This window comes from Lutra lutra, chromosome 13 (genome assembly GCF_902655055.1).
Source record: "Lutra lutra chromosome 13, mLutLut1.2, whole genome shotgun sequence".
Classification (NCBI taxonomy): domain Eukaryota; kingdom Metazoa; phylum Chordata; class Mammalia; order Carnivora; family Mustelidae; genus Lutra; species Lutra lutra.
Window position 1 is genome coordinate 82737962 of NC_062290.1, and position 19217 is coordinate 82757178.

Consider the following 19217-nt stretch of genomic DNA (forward strand, 5'->3'; position numbering starts at 1 on the left):
TCCTGCGATTCTCGACACAACCATTGTCAGGCATCCATGGAAAGACGGCCTGGCACCATCCACGTTCTCCTGATGAGCCAAGTTAGGAGAGCCATTTGGCAGGCCCTAACCTGACCTGGGACAGGGGCTTACGGTCAGGTCTGCCTCCAGGAGACTCCCCTTCCAGTGATCTCCCGCAGATCTGGCCTTGTTGACCCTAGGGAGCCCGGTGCAGCAAATGCCAGCCGGCTGGCCGGCACACGGCCTGTGTTGGGGGCCGGGGCAGTCACACCCAGTGTCCACCCTCAAGGGCTCCAAGGGCTCCTTGGAGTAGGTGGACCCTGCCTGCATTAGAGGGGCTGTGTGGGACAGGGAAGGGAGTGGGGACCCCACTTGGGCTCAGGGAAGGCACCAAAGAGTTGTCTGGGCCACAGAGGAAAGGCGAAGGCTGGTGGAAGATCTCCCTGTGGAGGGTAAGGGAAGGGCTGGCTGATGGGCCTGGCATCTGGGTGTCGTGAGCCACCGTGGCAGCGTGTTGGGCTGGGCTGTGGTGGGGGATAGAGTGGAAGATGATAAGGCAGGGTTTGGACTTGACCTTGTAGCTGGCTGGATTTTCAGAGGGGATGGGGCCTGCTGAGGGCTGTGGTTTTAGAAGCAGCTCCCTGGCTGTGTGTGAGGGTGGGTATGGGAGGCTGTCTTCGAGGAGGGGGTGGACACCAGCAGTGGACTCCCCTTCATCCTCCAGGGTAGGGGAGTCTCCTCCCCTGTCCCTCCCCCACACTGCCTGCAATGCCAGTCCCCATCCCTGGACTCCTTGTGGGCTAGGAACCGGAGATAGTGGGAAGTCCCAACTTTAGAGTGATCCCCCAAAAATCTTTCAGCTGGACTTGGTGTGGATCTGGAAGGCCCCAGAATCCCAGAAGGCACATCTTTAGCCCAGGTTTATTTACATTTTCTCCTGGAGGCAGGGGGAGGACTTGAAGGACACCGGGCAGGATGTGGTGCCAGAACACTCATGCCCCCACCAGCTCCCCATCTGGGGGTTCCCTGGGCCGTACCTCGGAGCAGAGCCAATAGTGCAGGCCCCTGCTGGGGGTCAGACTGCCGGGCGTCCAGTCTCATCTGGCCCACTTCCCCGCTCTGTGGCCTTGAGCAGGTTGCTTGCCCTGTCTGAGCTTCAGTGTCCGCCTCTATTAATGGGGACAATAATTGTACCTGCTTCCCAGGGTATTTCTGAGGATTATTTGTTTTTATTTTTTTAAATTTTTTTTTTAAGATTTATTTATTTATTTGACAGAAATCACAAAGAGGCAGAGAGGCAGGCAGAGAGAGAGGAGGAAGCAGGCTCCCCGCGGAGCAGAGAGCCCGATGTGGGGCTCCATCCCAGGACACTGGGATCATGACCTGAGCCGAAGGCAGAGGCTTAACCCACTGAGCCACCCAGGCGCCCCGGATTATTTGTTTTTAAAGTGGGGGTGGTTACTGGGGTAACTCAGTTGGTTAAGTGTCTGCCTTCGGTTCAGGTCATGATCTCAGGGTCATGGGGTCAAGCTCCATGGTGGGCTCCCTGCTCAGTGGGGAGTCTGCTTCTCCCTCTCTGTCTGCCCCTCCCCCCCACCCCTGCTTGTGTTCTCTCTCAAATAAAAAAATAAAATCTTAAAAAGATAAAAATAAGGGGGGAAGGGGCCTAACAGAGCATCCACACATAGGAGGGGCCCAGTTTGCCTTAGCTGTAGCAAAAGGGCCATGGGGGTAGGGGCAAGGGGGAGGGCACTTATGGTCACCATCCTTACCAAGGCTCCCTTAGGTTCCCAGGGCCAGGAGTGGGGAGGGTGATGAGAGAGCCTGGCTGAAGGAGCAGAGAAGTCTGGGCCCTAGCTTCCACCGCTGCTGACCTCAGGCAAGTCTCTCTTAGCCTCAATTTCTGGGACCAAGGAAGGAATAAGGAAAGGATTGATGGTGGTTGGAGCCAGCAGGGGGCAGGTGAGGGGCTGACATACCTGTTAAGACTTCAATTCATTTCCCCATACTGAAAGTCCGCTAACTCCCTGCCCCAAGCAGGCACCGGCAGGAAATGTTTTCAGACGGGCCTTTTCCAAGCTAAGGGTGGCCACGTTCTCCTGCTTCTGTGTTATTTTTCCCACAGAGGATGGTCTGCTGTCGCCCTTGTCCCTGGGCCACCACCCATCTTCCTTTGCTTGCCTTCACTGTTCCTGCTGTTCAGCATCGTCTTTTTTGGTAAGAAAACTGTTCGGCAAACCAGCGATCATTTCCTGAGCATCTTTATTCTGCTTAGGTCTATGTTGGGCCTAGGGGATACAGAGATGGTTAAGATACTGACCCAGGTATTAAGGGGAGGAAGATTGTTGAATTGTCTTGTGTTTAAACATCTGAATGCAAAAGCAGCAAGGCTGGGGCAAGAGGCCCTGGGCCCTAGGTTCTTCTGCTTTCTGCCTTGGGACCCCTGCAAATTACATCACCTCTCTGAGTCTCGGTATTTTCAGCTCAAAACCCAGGTCAGTCCCTGATGATCCCTCCCAGTTCAAAGGGTCTGGGATCAGTTTTGGATTATTAACTTCACTCTGTCCTCTCCAGGTAGAAGGCTGGGCTAAGTGCACTTTAAGCACAAAGCTGGAAGAGCAGACTCGAGGCAGTGCACTGAACCACGGTGAAGCCAGCTCTGCAACGTACTATTTATATGTCTTTGGACAAAATCCTTCCTTGAATTCCTTTGAGACTTTTTTTGGGGGGGATGTAAATGAGTATTATGGTATGCCTGATACCACAGGGCCTGGCCCATAGGAACTCATTCATTAAAGCTGCTGAATACCTCCCCTCCTCAAATCAGGCACCTGCTCCACACCAAGAACGTGCCCCTCCAACACCCTTCTCGGCCCCTCTTCCCAGCTCTGCATGTTCCATAGCGGGACTCTCCGCGGGGAGGAGGCTGTGGAAGCAGAACAGGCAGTTCCTCCACCCCCCCACCCCCCACCCCCGCCCTACAGCAGAGGCCTACAGCTAACTGAGGAGACCTAGCATGGGTACCCACAAACAAATCTCCCTCCAGGGAGAGCCCCTCGTTGGGGTTCAAATGGTTTAAAACCTCCTTGATTTGAATATAATACTGGTTTGGAATTCTGTCTCGATTTAAGAAGAACATGTTTGCTAATGAAATTAATAGTGTAAACAAGATTTGGGGAGGGCAGGCAGCCAGAGGAGAGGGGTTATTTAAACACACTTCAAAGAACACCCTTTTCCAGCATCTAAGCCACCCCATTTGCATATGTAATGATTGTGCTAATTATAGGTGGCCTCATCTGTTAACAACAAGTTTGCCTGGTTGTGCTACATTATTGTAATCACTCAGTCAAAATTTCTGGCATGCTTTTCACCAAAAATAACACGAGTAATAACTCCTATCATGTTTGATCCCTTGCTCTGTGCCAGGCATCTTACCGGCCATTTGACAATGATCTCATCTCATCTTCACAACAGCTTTGTGCCCCGAAGATTCCTACCCACTGTGTACACAGGGTGAGATTGATGTACCGGGAGGTTAGGTAATGTCCCTGGGATCCCACAGCCAAGAGCTGGTAGCTGGGGACATGGCCCAAGTTCTTTGCTAACTCACGTTCTTTCTACTCTGTGCAGCTCTGCCTCTCTGGGGAGATTTGGCACATGTGCTCACTTTTTCTGTCGAAACTTTCCCTTTCTTGTTTGGTCCTCGCAGAAACTCCCTTGTGGCTGCAGAGGAAACTGAGACCGTAACAAGGAATTGAGGGCAGTGCAGGAGGCGTGACTGGGTCCCCTCATTTCTCGGGTGACACCGGGCCCAGCTCACTCAACCACTTCCCACAGCGGAGGGAGGGCTGCCCCTCCTTGTCCTTCCCTGGGGTCTTGAGTCCCAGCTTGAGAGGATGGTGTCTTGCCTCTCCCACTCAACCAGTGCTGGGCTTGGTGTCACAGCCCAAGAAAATTGTAAGGCCATAAACAGGTGGGAGGACACCAAGTGCACCATAAATCGCCGTACATTTGTTGTCATTAAATCGGAGGTTGCCCCCAGGTCTCTTGTGGCCATACGTCGGCCACAGACAGGTTTCCCTGGGTCTGAGAAGTTGCAGAGGTGTTTCTTGGTGTTTTTAAAAAAATCAGTTACCAACACTGAAACACCCACAAAACATTCACGGGAAAAATCAGGGTTTCTGGCTTTTCCCGAGCAAACAGATGTGGCAGCATTGAGCCTGTATCCCTGTAGGGCAAAGAACTGGCCGCTACAGCTCATCCCATCCTTTTCTCCCTGGAAGGCCTTCAAGTTGGTGTAGCCCGCCTTAGCTCTTCCCAGTGGCCCTGTGTGTTGGGGGCAGGGGAGGGGAATAATGTTCCCATTCTGTAGACAAGGAGCTTGGGGCCTAACGGGATCACTGGACCCCGCCGCCACAAGCTGGAGTTGGGGAGGCTGGGACTTAAACTTCATCCTCACTGCCCTCCAGATGTGTCTGAGCCCCACTGGCCACCCTGGAAAGAAAGAAACCTTTCACGGGCCTAATGACTCAAAACTAACCAACAGTGAGCCTGGGGAACTGTTCCTGTCTCCCCTTCTCCCTTTCCACCCTCCTGAGGCCGGAGGGGACATGGGAAACCTATTCATTTAAACTCAATTATTTTCTCGAAGACAGAACTGAACTGAATTGGGTCAGCGGCTATATTTGCTGTGCTCAGCTATTTCCCCTGTACCGCCAGCGCCCACCGGGCGTGTTGCTGGGCCCCGTGCTCCTGGGCTCACCAATTATAACTCCATACCAGTGGCCGTTCCTTAGCGTGCTTGGTTTGGGAACAGAGGAACACCCTGTGCTCCTTCACCGAGCAGGCCACAGGAGCAGGGTCTGGAGTGCGTGGTCACCACCTCCTGGACCCAGGCTGCAGGTTTGGCGCATTTCATGTCCAACCCCTGTCTGCAGTAGATGTGCTTCTGACAGTGGAGTTTTACAGACAAGGAACCTGAGGTCCGGAGAAATCGGGTGCTTGTTGGAGAGGCAGGCCTTGGAATCAGATGCAACTGGGACCTTACTAGGTGTATGACTTGGAGCAGAGAGCTGACTGCTAGGCACTCCATCTCATCTGTAAATGAGGCATGAGTACTCGACATACCTCTGGGGGCCAGGCTGTCATACTGGAAACGTGACGTGCTGTGTGGACAGTTAACCCACCCATCCACACTCATTCCCTTGCACTGTGTGCAAGGCACAGAGCATGGTAGGGGACCGAGATCTCAGAAGGCGTACAGGCTGGGCGGCCGTCCTCTCTGTGAACCGTTCCTGATCCTCTGCAATCAACTGGAAATGTTTCTGCAGTCATTACAGGTTGCCTGTTGGGACAGGCCCTGCAGTGGATACTCGCGCAGCCTCTCCTGGACCTGTGGCTAGGCGTGCTTTTGTTTGGCAATGATGTCTGTATGTGCCCCCCCCCCCCCCCCCCCCCCCCCCCCCCCGCGCGCTGGACTGCCAGTTTCCTGAGGGCAGAGAGCACGTGTCTTGTTCACTTGCTCGTATGCTGATGTCACGCCCTTTCTAGCTGGGTGACCTTGGACTGGTGGGCCTATTTTCTCTTCTGTAAAATGAGACAGTAGTGTCTCCCTGTGACACCCAGAAAGAGGCTACTGGCAGCTTTGTGCGTAGACACCTGCAAAAACTCTCGGGAGACATTTGGGGGAAGTCCGATCAGATGCTTCTGTTCCACCCTCTTGAAGCCTGGAATATCTAAGATCGGGGCTCTGGGAGATCCTGGGAAGGGCTGTGAGTGCCGTCTTGTTGCAGAGTTGCTTCCTTATGTGGAGCAGTGTGGACGGGGTGTAGTCTGTGGGCCTCCCCTCATCCCCTCCATCTTCTCTGCTCTGAGGGCTGGGTCTTTCCCAAGCTCGGGCTGCTCGAGCTGCTCTGGTCTCAGAGAGCCATACCTCCCATTGTCCAGTGGTGGGGCTGGGATGAATTAGGACCTAGCCAGCCGCCGCTGACTTCCAGGAAGGCACCAGGTCCCAGTGCCTGGCATTGGGACTTTGTTTTGGCCGTGTTGAGTCTGGAGGTAGAACAGGGTCCCCCAGTCCATTCCCATGATATTGTTGCTGGTCCCAGAGGCATGGGGGTGGGTAAGGGGACAGTTCAGGGAGGTTTGGATTCCTTGACCTTTTAGGGACTTGGTGAAATCAGAGGGCGTGTCTGTGAACTGGGGCATCGGGCCGGTGTAGACCTGTGGTGGCGATGGCTATGAGAGCAGGGCTCCACTCTTGTGGGGTGGGGACAGAACTTGGGGACTGGGCAGCAGATGACCTAGTCAGAGACACAGAAGCTAGACCCTGGTAGAGCACAGTGAATGGAACTTGAGCCTTTGGGGGCAGGACTTAGGGATGGGGGGCCTGACCACCAGCCAACCCCAACATACTGTCATAGGGCTCTAGCAGCCACAGGCTCGAAACTGTAGCCATCTCTCCCTCCCCCTTGCCCCTTGTAGCAGTCAGTCCCTGGAACACCATGCTGAGTGTTTGCCCAGCACTTGGCACCGGGACAACCAAGAAAGAAATGCTGACCAGGTCTTATTGAAAGTTCGAGAGTAAATTTACTATTTTTCTAAGGAGGCATCACGTGGGTGGGAATTTACCCACCCCCTATACATACACAGTGTTTTGATGGAAACATTGCATTTTTTTGAGTGAACATGTGTCAACATCACTGTGGGGGAAAAGGTTCCAGGATTCTCTGCCAGCTGAAGTCATTACCACAAGGCACTGGTTGGGGGCCTGGCAGATGGGGGTGATACAAATAGGCCAGTGGAGGGTGAGGAGGTGGCCAAGTGGGGAGTCTGGCTGGCCTGATGGGAGGCCGGAGGACCTTGGAGCTGGGCCGGGGTAAGGGGGGCCAGGTCTCTGAGCAAGTGGAGAGGAGGGAGGGAGTTGGGAGGTTGTGGGCTGACAGTGTACATTAAACGCCCCCCCCCCCCCCCATCACAAAACAAGGTGAGTAGGGAGCACAGAGACAGGGACAAAGAACAGAGGCTCTGGAATGGTGAACACTAGCAGCTTAGACCAGAAGGACAGGTTGGGGCCAGATTGTTGAGGGGCCTGGAATCCCAGCTCCCACCACTAACAAGCTGTGTGACCTTGGGCAGCTTTCCCAACATCTCTGTTCTTTAGCTTCATTGTAGTAAAATGTAGCAGTGGATGCCCACAGCTTATGACTCTCTGGAGGATTCATGGAGATAATGTATGTAGAATGCCTAACACTGGGCCTGGCACATAGCAGGTCCCAGGACACATTTGTTGTTTGTTGGTGATGATAAAACCACATAAGCATGGATGTGTGCACATAAATTAACAGCTGGAGTGCACTGAAACTGCTCTCCAGAGTTGGCCCTCAGTCTAATATCAAGTTTGATTCTCACCTTCAGCAAATACAGCAGCTGTCTCTTTAGAAGCTCTTGTCCATGAACAGCTGGTCCCTGGGGCTGACTCTCCTGTAAGGCATCTGGTCCTGTGCCCACCTCTGTCCTCTAGCTGAGACAGCTCTGGGCAGGTCAGAGAGGGCCTCCATCTTCTGCAGCTTCTAGGAAGAAGAGATCCATGGCCACAAGATAGGTTCCCCTCCCAGGGGGCTGTGCCTTGACAATGTTGGGGCTGGCTTTTGCACATCAAGAAATGGGAAGGTGCTTGAGGAAGGATGGTTCCAGAGTTCTCCAGAGAGCCTAGCCCAGTTGGCGAGACATCTTCAGATCTGAAAGATGATGCCACATCTGGGCTCTGAACTTTTGGTAGGAGACTGACCTACAGGGTGTATGTGTTCATCACACATTTATTTGAATCCCAGGACTTGAAGAATGGGAGATGAATAGATCCCAAGGAGGGCCTGACAGGGGAGTCAGCAGGACTCCCCCGGGGAGGGGGATGCTGCATGAGGCAGGCTGGGAATTCAGGAAGAGGAAGGGGTGATTTCATACTTCCTGTGCCTAGGGACAGTGGGATAGCCTTCCCCCAGGTGGGGACAATTAAGCTGGGTCTGAAAATTTGAATGAGAATTAGGAGTAGGGGGAGGAGGGGTGAGATCAGTGGGAGCAAAGGTGTGGTGTGGAGGAAGGGCAGGGCAGGCCTGGGGCAGAGTGAAAAAGGAGAGCCTGTGGCTGGTTGCTCCTGTGAGGGTGAGGAGTGCCTTGGTGGGTAGGTGGGGCCTAGTGATCAGGGAGGCCTGGTTCTCCTAAGGTGCTGGAACCCGGCAGGAGTGACTGGATCCTGGCAGCCTCCGGAATTCCCCCCAGCTATCTGTGGCCAAGTCACTGTGTGTTCTGTACTTTCACATATTGTTCAAGTTGACTCTGAAAGGAACTTACAGGAGGTTATTTAGCCCTCTGATCTAAGGCTGGAAGGGTATGGAGGAGGGAACTTATTCAAGGTCAAGCAGCTGGTGAGTGTGGGAGCCTGACTCCGGGATGTACATTTTCTGACCCCAAATATGGGCTTCTTTCTTACTTTTATCTTATTTTCTTAAATTGAAGTATAGTTGATGTACAATATTATATTGGTTTTAGGTGTACAACATGATTTGACAGTTACATATATGAAAAAACTTGTTTCTTTTTAGCTTTTGACCCCCTCCTGTGGTAGCTGTCATATTGAGAAGCCGGTGTCATAGGGGCCTCTTTTGTAGAACAAAAGCTTAAAACTGAGAGGACCCACCAGCAGGGTGGCTTCCTGCCTGGGGGTAATCTGGGAAGGCCTCCAGGAGAAAGGGGTTGTTACAGAATTGGAGAGGGAGACTGAGAGGACCAGATGGGTAGTAGGTACAGATGGTTGTCTGGAGTGAGGCATATCTGCTTTCAGATGAAGCTAGGTCAACTTGTGCAAGTGACTGAGCTTCTCTGGGCTTGATTTCTTCATCTGTAAAGGGGTCACAGTCTTGGCCTTGCCTGTTTGTTGCCAGACTAAGCTCAAGTAGGAGATCTTGTAGGGCCTGCACCTAGTGGAGGTGCTTGGGAAGTGTTCTCTGGCCCTCCTTCTGTCACCAGGGGCTTGCTTCTGCCCTAAGACATCTCTCTCTCTCTCTGCTTATAGCCTCACTTCTCCCCTCTTCTGAAATTTCCCCTAGGACATTGGGATCTTGGGCTTGGAGCCCTCTGGGCTGTGGGTGTGGGCTGATGGAGATGTTGGGGGCTGCAGGCCTTCTCCACCAGTGGTCAGGGTCACCGTTGCCTAAATGGAGCTGAGCCAAAGTGAGGACACTGCAGGGGATGGAGTGAATTACAGACTTCCCAGTTTAGGGGTTGCTTTGGGGCCACAGTCAGACCTCTTCACCAGCCTTTAGTGCTCCAGCCAGAGTCCTGGCTGTCTGCACACAGTAGGTGCTAGACAGTCTGGCACTTGATAGGAGCTCAGATGTTTGCCGAGGGACTGGAGCAAGCTGAAACCACTGTGAGCTGAACGGGGGCTTGTGATGTCTCTGGATATAGAAGCCAAGGAGTAGGCAGGACCCCCAGCAAGGGCTGTATACTCTCCCCGACCCCCACTTCTCTATCCATATTTACATGGTGGGATTGGATGCCGTTATCTCATTGTCTCAGAAAGCTGTGCGGCGGCCAAGCCAGTGGAGGCTTCTGGGTGCTGGACCCCAGCTTGATTAACCCTCAGGGTGGTGGCTGTAAGAGAAGGTGTTCCCTGTGTGGCAGAGGCTCACTATGTAGCCGGCTCAAGTGTAATGGAAAAGGGGTGACTCCAGGCCAAAATGTTGAGTTGATTGGGTGTGCCCTTCCCAGAGGGATTTGTGTTTTGGTGTGACCTGAAGATGAATCTCTACGCCAGAGAGTGGGGTGGCATTTGGGCCCGTGGGTCAGACTGGGTCTGCCTGCCCCCCATATCCTTCCCAAACCTGGGCAGCTGCCCTTGCTCACCCAAGCGCCTCCTCCGTCCTGGTAGTTAAACCTACTCCTGTCATCGTGGCCCCATCCACGATGTGGGTGTGTGGGTGCTTCCCCTACAGATGAACCGGGCGGGAGAAGGAACTTGAGCTCAGGACTGCTGCGCAGGGGTCTGCGCCAGTGACTTGGGTAAGCAAATCCCTGGCTGTGCCGGTACCTTCGCCTTCGTTCACACTTTGGAAATGTTTGAATGGAAGTGCGAGGTGGCAGGGGAGTGGGAAAGCTCCGGGCTGCGGCTCCGAGCTGGGGAGCCCGGGTGTGGCCACCGCGGCGGCGGATCTGGCGGCAGCGGCCGGGCAGGAGCGGAAAGCGGTTGCAGCTGCGGACAGCTGGCCACGCAGACCGGCGCCGCCGCGGGGCCTGGGAAGGGAGGGACGTGCGGCTCCCAGTGGGCGGGCTCCTGGGACAGCGGCTGGGGCGGGGCCGGCAGCTTCCGGCCTGGGGGAATGGGGCGTGGACCCGCCCGAAGGAATGCGCCGGGAGCCGCTGGCGGAGAGGCGCTTTGGCGCATCCCCCGAGTTACCCCGCTCAGCTTCCCGAGCTATGACAGGTCTGTGACAGGCCAGCCAGGAAGGTACCGAAAGATATTCCTCAGCACATGTGCCGCTGCCTGCTTTTTGCCAGACACTGGTCGGAGGTGTTCGGGCTTACCAGGGTGAACAGGTCCCTGTTCTTAACAAACCTTTCCTATGGTGGGAGAGAGAATAAGATGATTTAAGATCAGGGCTAGAGGAAAGTGAAGCCGGGGTGTAACTTGGGGGTTGGGGTGGAAGTTACACCTTTAGCTGCCTGCCCCCTTTAGCTAGAGTGGCCAGGGACGGCCTCTCCTAGGACACTTGATATGAGACTTGATATGAGACCGGAATGAGGCGAAACCAGCCTTGCCTAGAGCCAGGGCCGCTCAGAGGGAATAGCAAGTGCAAAGGCCCAGAGGCGGGACTGGGGCAAGATATGACCCGGGGCGGAGTCAGCGCTTCATGGGAGGAGCCTGCAACGGACCTCTCTGGCCGAGGTTTCTCCAGCTTCCTGGACCCAGAGCTTGGCGCCAGGTCTGCACCCTGCCCCCGTGCTCTGGGAGGAAGACTTGCCTGTGGCGGAAGCAATTGTTGGTTTTCAGGAGTCTTTCTAGACTTCTTGGATGTTGTGCCTTGTGGTTACCTGTATGGAAGACTGTAATTTTCCACTTGTTCTCTGAAGGACCCGGAAATCTCTAGATGTTGTCACCGCTGTGTTGTTTGTTTTTTTTTTTTTTTTTTAAGTCATTTTTGAAATTTCAACTTGGAAGACAGATTCAGCATGTGCTTTGCGGGAAGGGGAGGCACGCCTGAACACACCTCTTAGATGCTGGCCCGAGTGGAGAGGCCCCCTGATCTGGCTGGGAGAGGCACTTGGCTGCAGGCCATTCTCAGGAATGGGCCTCTGTGGCCTCGGACTCCTTGGTGACAATCTTGGCAAGATTCTGGGCCGGGCCAGAGCACCAGCTCTGTGGAGACCCGGTCAACCTCGCAAACCAGATCTGGCTCCCAGGCTCCCAGTGCGCAGACTGGGGTCATTCGAGAAAACTGCGATTCCACTGCCAAGGTCTGTGGGGGGCTCCGTGGGAGGAAAGGGGCACAGGAAACTTACTCCCTGGTGGGTGGGCACGGATCTAGCTGGAAGGTGTGGGGCTATTTCTCCAAGGAGGCCCAGCCCTGGGACATCCCCCTCACCTGGGTCCAGGGCCTCCTTGGTGTGCTGAGGAGGTCTACAACAGCAACCCTTTCTCTTACCTCTGACTGGCCCACGGGCACTGAATGGGAGGCTTCCCCAAGAGCTTGGGAAGAGTGAAGGTGGGGCCGGGGTTGCTAGGCTGGCTCCTCTCCTGGGACTCAGGAGCTCTTCTGAGGGAACATCAAGTCTGGGTGGCAGGGTGGAGAGAGGCCCAGGAGCACAGGACCAAGGAGGCCAAAGCAGGAATACTCTGGGGTGCCTGGAAGGTAACCTAGGCCCAAGGACTGGCAGGGTTGCCGAGGTGGGCGGTGAGAAGTGGGCTTTGACCCCATGCTGCCTGGTGAGGAGTCAGTGAGGGCCCCGGGCTGCTGTTCCCTTAGCCTGGGGCTCCCAGCAGGCCTCTTGGAGACAGATTTAATAATCTGTGCCTGTCTCTCAGGCGGTTAGTGTTGCAGGAGAGAAGCTTTACTCCTAAAACTTTTATTGATCAAGACACTAATAAAAAGTAAAAGGTTTTTTGGAGCAAGGTTTTTTGTTTTTGTTTTTTTTTTTTCCTTTTTTCCTACTGGAGCAAAGAACACCAGAGCCCTAAAACACAAATCTGTTTTCCTTCCTCTCCCTAGATTTAGGGCTGGGGGTGGGATTTGGCCTTGTTCAGCTTTCCCCTCTTCAGTAAGTCTTGCCTGGGCTGTACTGGCCTTGTGGTCACTCCTCTGTTTGCCAGTAGTTCATCGGAGCTGCCATTGCGCATCTGGTCTGTTCCCCAGTAGGGTCGAGGGTAGGGCTTACAGAAGCCTGAGACCCCGAGGGCAGTGAAGGGCATCTGCCCTTGGAGATAGGGAAGGCTTGCTCTTGACTTCTCAGGCTTTTTCTTTTTTTTTTTCTTTTTTTTTTTTTTAAAGATTTTATTTATTTATTTGACAGATCACACCTAGGCAGAGAGAGAGAGGAGGAAGCAGGCTCCCTGCTGAGCAGAGAGCCCGATGCGGGGCTCGATCCCAGGACCCTGAGATCATGACCTGAGCCGAAGGCAGAGGCTTAACCCACTGAGCCACCCAGGCCCCCCACTTCTCAGGCTTTTTGGGTTTGGTTCTTTTGCTGCCTTGTTCTTCATTTCCTAAACACTTCCTGAGCTCCAACACCCTGCTGTAGCCTCCCTTCCGACGCAGAAATAGAAGATGCGGCCGCGGCCTTGCAGAGCTTGCCTTCTGTCAGGAGAGACAGATGCTCGTAAATAAGTGGGAAAGCAGAGTAATTCGGACTGGGGAAAGTTGTCCTCCTGACATGTAAGTCAGGGATGTTTGTCTCCTCTGTTCGGCACCTTGTTTCCCAGTGCCTAAAATAGTGCCTGGCACAGAGTTTGCACTAAATAAATATTTGCTGGCTGGATGAGCCAAACACTCTGAAGAAAACAAGTGTCTCAGTGGGGAGTAATGGGGTGTGGCAGGACCTATGATAGCTATCCAGGGGCTATCCATGGGGAACAACTGAGCTCCAGACGCTGGCGTTTCCCTGAGGCCTTTCCCTTGCGGAGGTAAAAGGAGAACGCCCACCGCCCACCGAGGCAGCAGCTAGTACAAAGTCCCCAAGGCTGTAGTCCCCAAGGCGGGAAAGCAGAAGCTGCGGGGGTGGGTGGGGGTTGGGTTTGGTGGATGAGGTCAGAGGGTAGGCACCTGCCTACTTCTTCCACTTGGGGAGGAGTGTGGATTTATTCAGAGTGCTGTAGGGAGTATTGGAGGAGTTTCTCACTCCAGCGTTAAATAATCCAATTTACATTTCTGTCTGTCCCTCTGGCTCCCTGGTAGGGGTGGGAGTGAGGCTCCGGGCTGGGGCGTGCAAGGGAGATGTTAGAGGGGTGGCAGGTTTTGCTGATGGATTGGATTCTGAAGGCTGGGGTGGGGGGGTGTCCTGGCTCCTGAGTCTTCACTTTGGACATTTCGGACTTGAGATTCCTTGAGGCATCCAAGAGAAGATGTCAGCCCAGCATGTCCTTTGTGAGTCTGGAGCTCAGAGGAGAGGAGGGCTGGGGATAGAACTCAGAGGGGCCTTGGGCACACTAGAGTTGATGAAAGCAAAGGAACAGATGAAATTCCCAAAGCAAGGTGCTCTACTGAAAGGGAGTGCCCCCAGGTTAGAGCCTGAGCAACTCCAATCCCCCCCCCAACCCAGGGAAGGGGCCGAGGTAGCAGGAAAGGAGATGGGAGAACCTTAGGTATTGGTGGCAGGGAGGGAGGAGGAACACCAGAGGGTCTGGTGGCCTGGGTTTCAGGGAGGGTGTGGGCTGTCTTCTCTCAGTGAAGAGAGGATAGAAACTGTGGTTGGCCTTGGCCCCATGAAGGCTCTTGGGGACCATGAGGAGAACCACTGGGGTCAGGATAGGTGAGTTGGATAGTAGAGGAGGAGGCAGTGGTGTCAGGGAAGGGCAGGAAGCACCAGCCAATCTGGGAAGTTGGGGAGGATGGGGTAAGGGCTCAGACCCTCCTCTCTCTTCTTTGGGTTTACCAGGGTCTTGCCCATTCATCTCAACCCTGCACCCCATCCAAATCCTCTGAGCAGAATCCTTGGAGGCTGATGGAGAGGGCTGGAGGGGTGCCCTAACGTGCTCTTGAACCCCTGTCTGGGCTCCTCTCTCCCTTTCTCAGCAGAGCTCGCTCACCGCCCTGTAGTGGCTCACTTTTTCTGGTTCGTGGGACCACCTGACCCCTGTTCTTCCCCATCTCCCTACTTCGTCTCTCTCTGGGTCCAAGGCCCCTAGAGGAGAGCATTGTGGAACTGGGTTTGCTTGGAGGGTCTTTCCTTCTTTGTCAGAGCACGCTGGACTTCATTTACACTGGTAACGTTGCTCTGGAAAGCTCCTTTATGTGTTGGGCATTCAGAGAAGTTTGAAGTCTTTTTCAAGGTATTTTGGTGGCCAGAACCTGGACCTCCCCCAAGGCGTGGCTGGCTGTGTGGGGAGTTTAGAATGTGTTTGGCTTGTGGGTGGACAGGGTAGGGTTGGGGACAGCCTAAATTCTAATGGTCCTCAGGTGGGGGTTCTCAGTAACTGTCAAATGAATGACACTCAGATATTTGCGTGTTTGGGCTCCCAGGTTGTTTGGTTAAATGCTTCCTCTGCTGGTTAACCAGTGTTTTCACATCTCTTATCTGCAGGGGGTGTTTCTTCATTTCATACCTGAAGAAACTGTGGCCCAGGAAAGTGAAAGGTCTTGCCCAGAGATCACAGTTGCTAGGTAACATCACCAGAATTGCACACCAAGCCTGCAGACCTCCCATGAGGCTGCCCTTAGGGACCAGCCTCGGGGGTGCGGCATGGATGGTGGGGTGCAGGGCGCACGGTCTCCTCCTGCCCGTTCAGAGCAGTGGCCATTTGCTATGCCGGGCTGTAGGGCATTCCTCCTGACCACCTGTTTCCTGTGGCAGTCCAGACCCTCCCATCCCTGGCTCCAGGCTCCAGGAAGATAGGATGAGGTAGCCTTGAACTGGGTCAAGCCTTGGGGGGTCCCCAGCTTCTGGGAGGCTGTTTGTGTGTGGCTTATATGGCTGTTGTAGAAATCCCCACAGGAAAGCCAGCTCAGGTGCACAGCATCCCTGGGGAGACACCCGAGCAGGACAGGGCCTTCCCCATCACTGGGGACTGGGGAGACTGAGGAGACTCAGAGACGGCAGGGGTGGGGCTAGGCTGCCCCTGGAGGGGTGGCTCTTGTGCTCCCTCTCCCCATGGGCCAGGTGCCTCTGCACTCTTGCTTCCCTCCTCCTACCCGGTAGACTCCAGTTAGCCTGGGGCAGGTGCAGGACAGAGGCAGGTTCTTTCCAGGTTTCTAAGGATTTGGGCGACAGCCGCCTGCCCCCCCCCCCCCCCCCGCCCCACTGTCTCCATGGCTTTCTGGCCTGGATGTTTCTTGGGGAGGGCAGGCACCTGGGAAGAGCTACAGAGTAGTCTTGTGTGGTAGCCCCTGAGGGTTCCAGGTGGATCCCCCCTCTTTACAGTGGGCATCTGAGGACCCGAGGAAGAAGTGACTTGTTCAGGATCACTACCCAGTGAGCTGGTTTCCTACTTTGATTCCCAGCATATCATGGGGGGCAACCTCCTGCAGCCTAGCTTATCTGACTGCTCTTTGTAAAGTGCTCGCTCTGAGCCGGGCCTTGTTCTGTATCGTCAGTTCTTCATAGCCACCCCGTTGGGGGGTTAAGTACTGTTATTGCCCATTTTACAGAGAGGGGCTTGTCCTCGACCACCTGGGTTGCAAGTCACATGGCCCACATTTGAACTCAGTCTCTTCTTAACCAGCAGCCTACCCAGCTTCAAACTTATGTGGTTGCTGGGTTCTCTAGAATCAGAAACAAAAACAAAATGGTCAACCCTTGAAGGACCTGGCCCTCGAAGAGTTAGGTCCGAGGACACTGCCTGGCCTTGGCCGTTCTCATGGAGGATGGCCACTTCCAACGTGCCCAGCCACTCCAGATGCCAGGAAACAGTCCACCTCTCTTGGAGTTTGTTAGACCAGGTACCAAGGTCCAGGCTGTAAGTCTCCTTTCCTCACCTCTGCCCACTCCTGTTCTAGCAGCTCGGCAGGCCCTGCCTACCCTTGGAGCCTCAGGGCCTCTGGAGAGCACTCAGCCCTGCAGCCCTGCCTTCTCCTTTCTCTTGGACAGTGGAAGGGCTTCGGCCACTGAGCTTGGAAGGACGGCTCTCCTCACCTGTCCCTTCCTCTGGCCATACATCCTTTCCAGAAAGGGATGAGGGCCTGAGTGTCAAGCAGTCCTTCTGCAGGGCTGCAGACCTGCCTCATGTCCCTCTCCCTCCTCCTCTCTCCTTTTCCTGTATCTCACCCTTACCTAGCATCTGTCTGTTTCCTGCTGTGTTGTGTCCAGGCGTGATTCCCAGTGTTTCCATCTATAAGGGGGAAACAATAGAAGAGACCCCACAGGGTTTTGAGGCCCAAACTGAAAGCCCAGTGGCTGGGCACTTGTAATAAGTGAGTCCCCATCTACCCTCCACATTCTCCCCGTGAAGGCGGAACAGGTAGGGCCTGCAGGTCAGGGTAGGGAAAGCGGGCCTCCAGAGGGGGCAGGTGGGAGCCAGAAGCCTGGCTTCCTCATCTGTGAGATGGGGTGTGAGGACACGTGCCTGTGGAGGGCTGTGAGCAATGCCCGGCAGTGTTAGCCATGCTGAGCACCGTGTCCGGCCCATACTGAGTGCCAAAGAGAGCTATGCTTTCTGCTCTTCCTGCTTCAGAGGTAGCTGCGTTTGGGGGTGTTTGGCGCTCTTCGGGTGAAATTTGAATTTTTACTGTTGTGTATTTTGTCTAGATTTCCTGAGAAGGCCAAGCCCTCCATTCTGATCATGATTTGTGGGGAGTTTTTTTGGGTTTTGCTGTCTTGTCTCCTGCACTGAAAAAGGGATCTGTGCCTTTAAGGCGCCGACAGCCCCGAGTGGGACACTGGCCCTTTAAAAGCACATTACAGAGAGTTGGAACTTAGCCTTTGTTTAACTAGCAGTGATTAGTCCCAGCGGACAGGGCTGGAGTGGTATGTCTAGGACCAGACCGGAGTGCTGCTGACTGGCTGGGCCCACTGAGGGACAGCGGGCTGACCGGTGGCTGGCCTGGCCCCTCGCTTTCCCCCGGCCTGGTGATTCTGGTGGCTTAGGGACCCTGGTGGCCGTGCTGAGGGATGGTAAGTGGCCTGATTGTTCTGATTTGCCTGAGCAGAAGCTGGAATGTGGGTGGTTGCCAGCCCCAGGGCCCCTGACCAGCCTCCTGGGCCCAGGGAGCCCCAGTGAGATAGGTGGGAGCAGGCTGGTAGGGAGGGGCTGTCACAGGTACTCAGTCTTGGGAGGGATTCCGTGTCTCATGCAGACATCTCCCGCCTGCCCAAAATGTGGAAACAGTTAGATTAGCCGCGCCAAAAAGCGAGAAACTGAGAAGTGTTGCTCCTGGTTTTCGTTTTTACAGCCAAGCCTTGATGGCCTACCCCTTTGAGAACCAGGAAAGGCTAGGAATGGCTGAAAAGTTTTCTGAGCTGGGGATCTTGGCCTTTGCTCTGGGTGGCCCAACCCTGGGCTGGACTGGGTGGGGCTGCCCTGGGGTTTGGGGGCCATGTCATCTCCACCCCAGCTCCCCAGCCCCCCAGTAGGGCTCTTTTATATTCCCCCCTCCCTTCCTGGATCTGTTCCCTGATCCCTGGGACTGCGGGCGGTGGAAGATCAGGAAGGCTGCTCCGGGCCTGGAGTGTGTTCTGCTCCCGCGTACACATCTGAAACCGTGTTAGGAGCCGGGTCACTGTGATGTGGCAGCCTTTCCTGGGGAAGTACCTCTGTCTCCAGGGAAGGCAGGGATCCAGCTTGTTAGTGGAGGGCTTGTGAGGATTAAATGAGCCAGTGCCGCGAAGCGCCAAGCGCTGTGCCGGGCGTGTTCCAGCCTTGGTCCCAGCCACCCTCACTGCCGTTTCCGGGGGGCTGGTGGTGGATCCGACTCCTACCAGCAGGGTGTCCTTCTCACCATTTTCTAGACAGGGTCACACCAGAGGTGACAAAGGCAGAGCTCAGGGTACAGGTCTGGCGATCCAGAATTTCTGTAAGTTCTCTGAAAGCTGGTGCATGGGCTCACATGATTTCTGTAGTTTTGGTGAAAGCCTGAGGCTTTGACAAGCAGTGAAGATAGTTTGGAGCTGGAGCCCAAATGCTAGGCCTCCAGCTCTGCCCCATACCTGGGAATGGTGACCTTGGACAAGCTGCTGGACCTCTCCTCGCCTCCACATCCCAGTGTCTGAGGGGGTGGGGTGCGTGGGTCAAACCCTGGAGGGAGTTCTCGGTTTTGCTGGGGCACATACATGGAGGTAGAGGGTCTTTGAGCTAGGATTCATGGATAAAGCAGACATAGCTGCTGGGTTGGGACCCACCTTGATGCTATATTTAAAAGTATTTGGCATTATTGGTTGGAATCCCATGGGCCAGGTGGCAAATGACAGATTGGGCTAGTTTATCCTAGAGGCAGCCAGTGTGGGGGGTTGGTGGGGAGAGTTGGTGAGCTCTCGGAGTCTGGCATACTGTCTGGGCTTGGGAAGCCGCTTGAGGTCTCGAGCCTCAGTTTCCTTAACTGTAGTCAGGGGGCTGGGTTTTATGAGCATCAGAAGCCCACATTTAGTGGACCCATTACACTTCCCAGGTGTGAGATGTTATGGGTGAGGTAGGCACTGTAGAACCACAGATGGCTGTGGCTTATGGTCACTAGGAGCAGGAGGAACTCAGCAGCTACACCCCACTTTCCTTTGACGTCTAGATTCCTGTCTTTGTTGGTGGCCTGGGAACCTGCGGCTCACTGGTGGCCACCCTCTCCTGCTAGTTTGCTGCTGTTGAATGACCCAGGCAGTCTCCTGCTAGTTACAGTCTGGGAAGCAGAGCTCTGATGTCCCACTGAGACTCCCAGATACCAGGCTTAGGGACGACTAGGAAGGCCAGGTCCCAAGGCCTCCAGGCTGTGTCGGCGTATTGGAGGCACCTGGTAGCTCTCTGCTGGGGTGCTGGATTAACTCAAACCGGGAGTGGGGGGCATAATGAGGTTTGTGAGCACAAGGAG

General features: G+C 54.7%; 1 protein-coding gene across 9 annotated transcripts in view; it reads left to right on the plus strand.

The window, feature by feature from the left end:
• Positions 1 to 19217, plus strand: part of DAB2IP (DAB2 interacting protein) — a 188514-nt gene that overhangs the window by 131148 nt on the left and 38149 nt on the right. Inside the window, exon 1 of one of the 9 annotated variants that reach the window (XM_047699370.1) lies at positions 10481 to 10504. The exons of 6 other annotated variants lie outside the window; for them this stretch is intronic. Coding sequence is in view for 1 of the 3 variants with exons in the window: in XM_047699369.1 (XP_047555325.1) it covers positions 11342 to 11511 (170 nt within the window). In the remaining 2 variants the exon portion in view is untranslated. Of the gene's footprint in view, positions 1 to 10480; positions 10505 to 10559; positions 11512 to 17147; positions 17317 to 19217 lie in introns of those variants that run through there. 2 more of the 9 variants (XM_047699369.1, XM_047699371.1) reach the window with 2 other exon arrangements.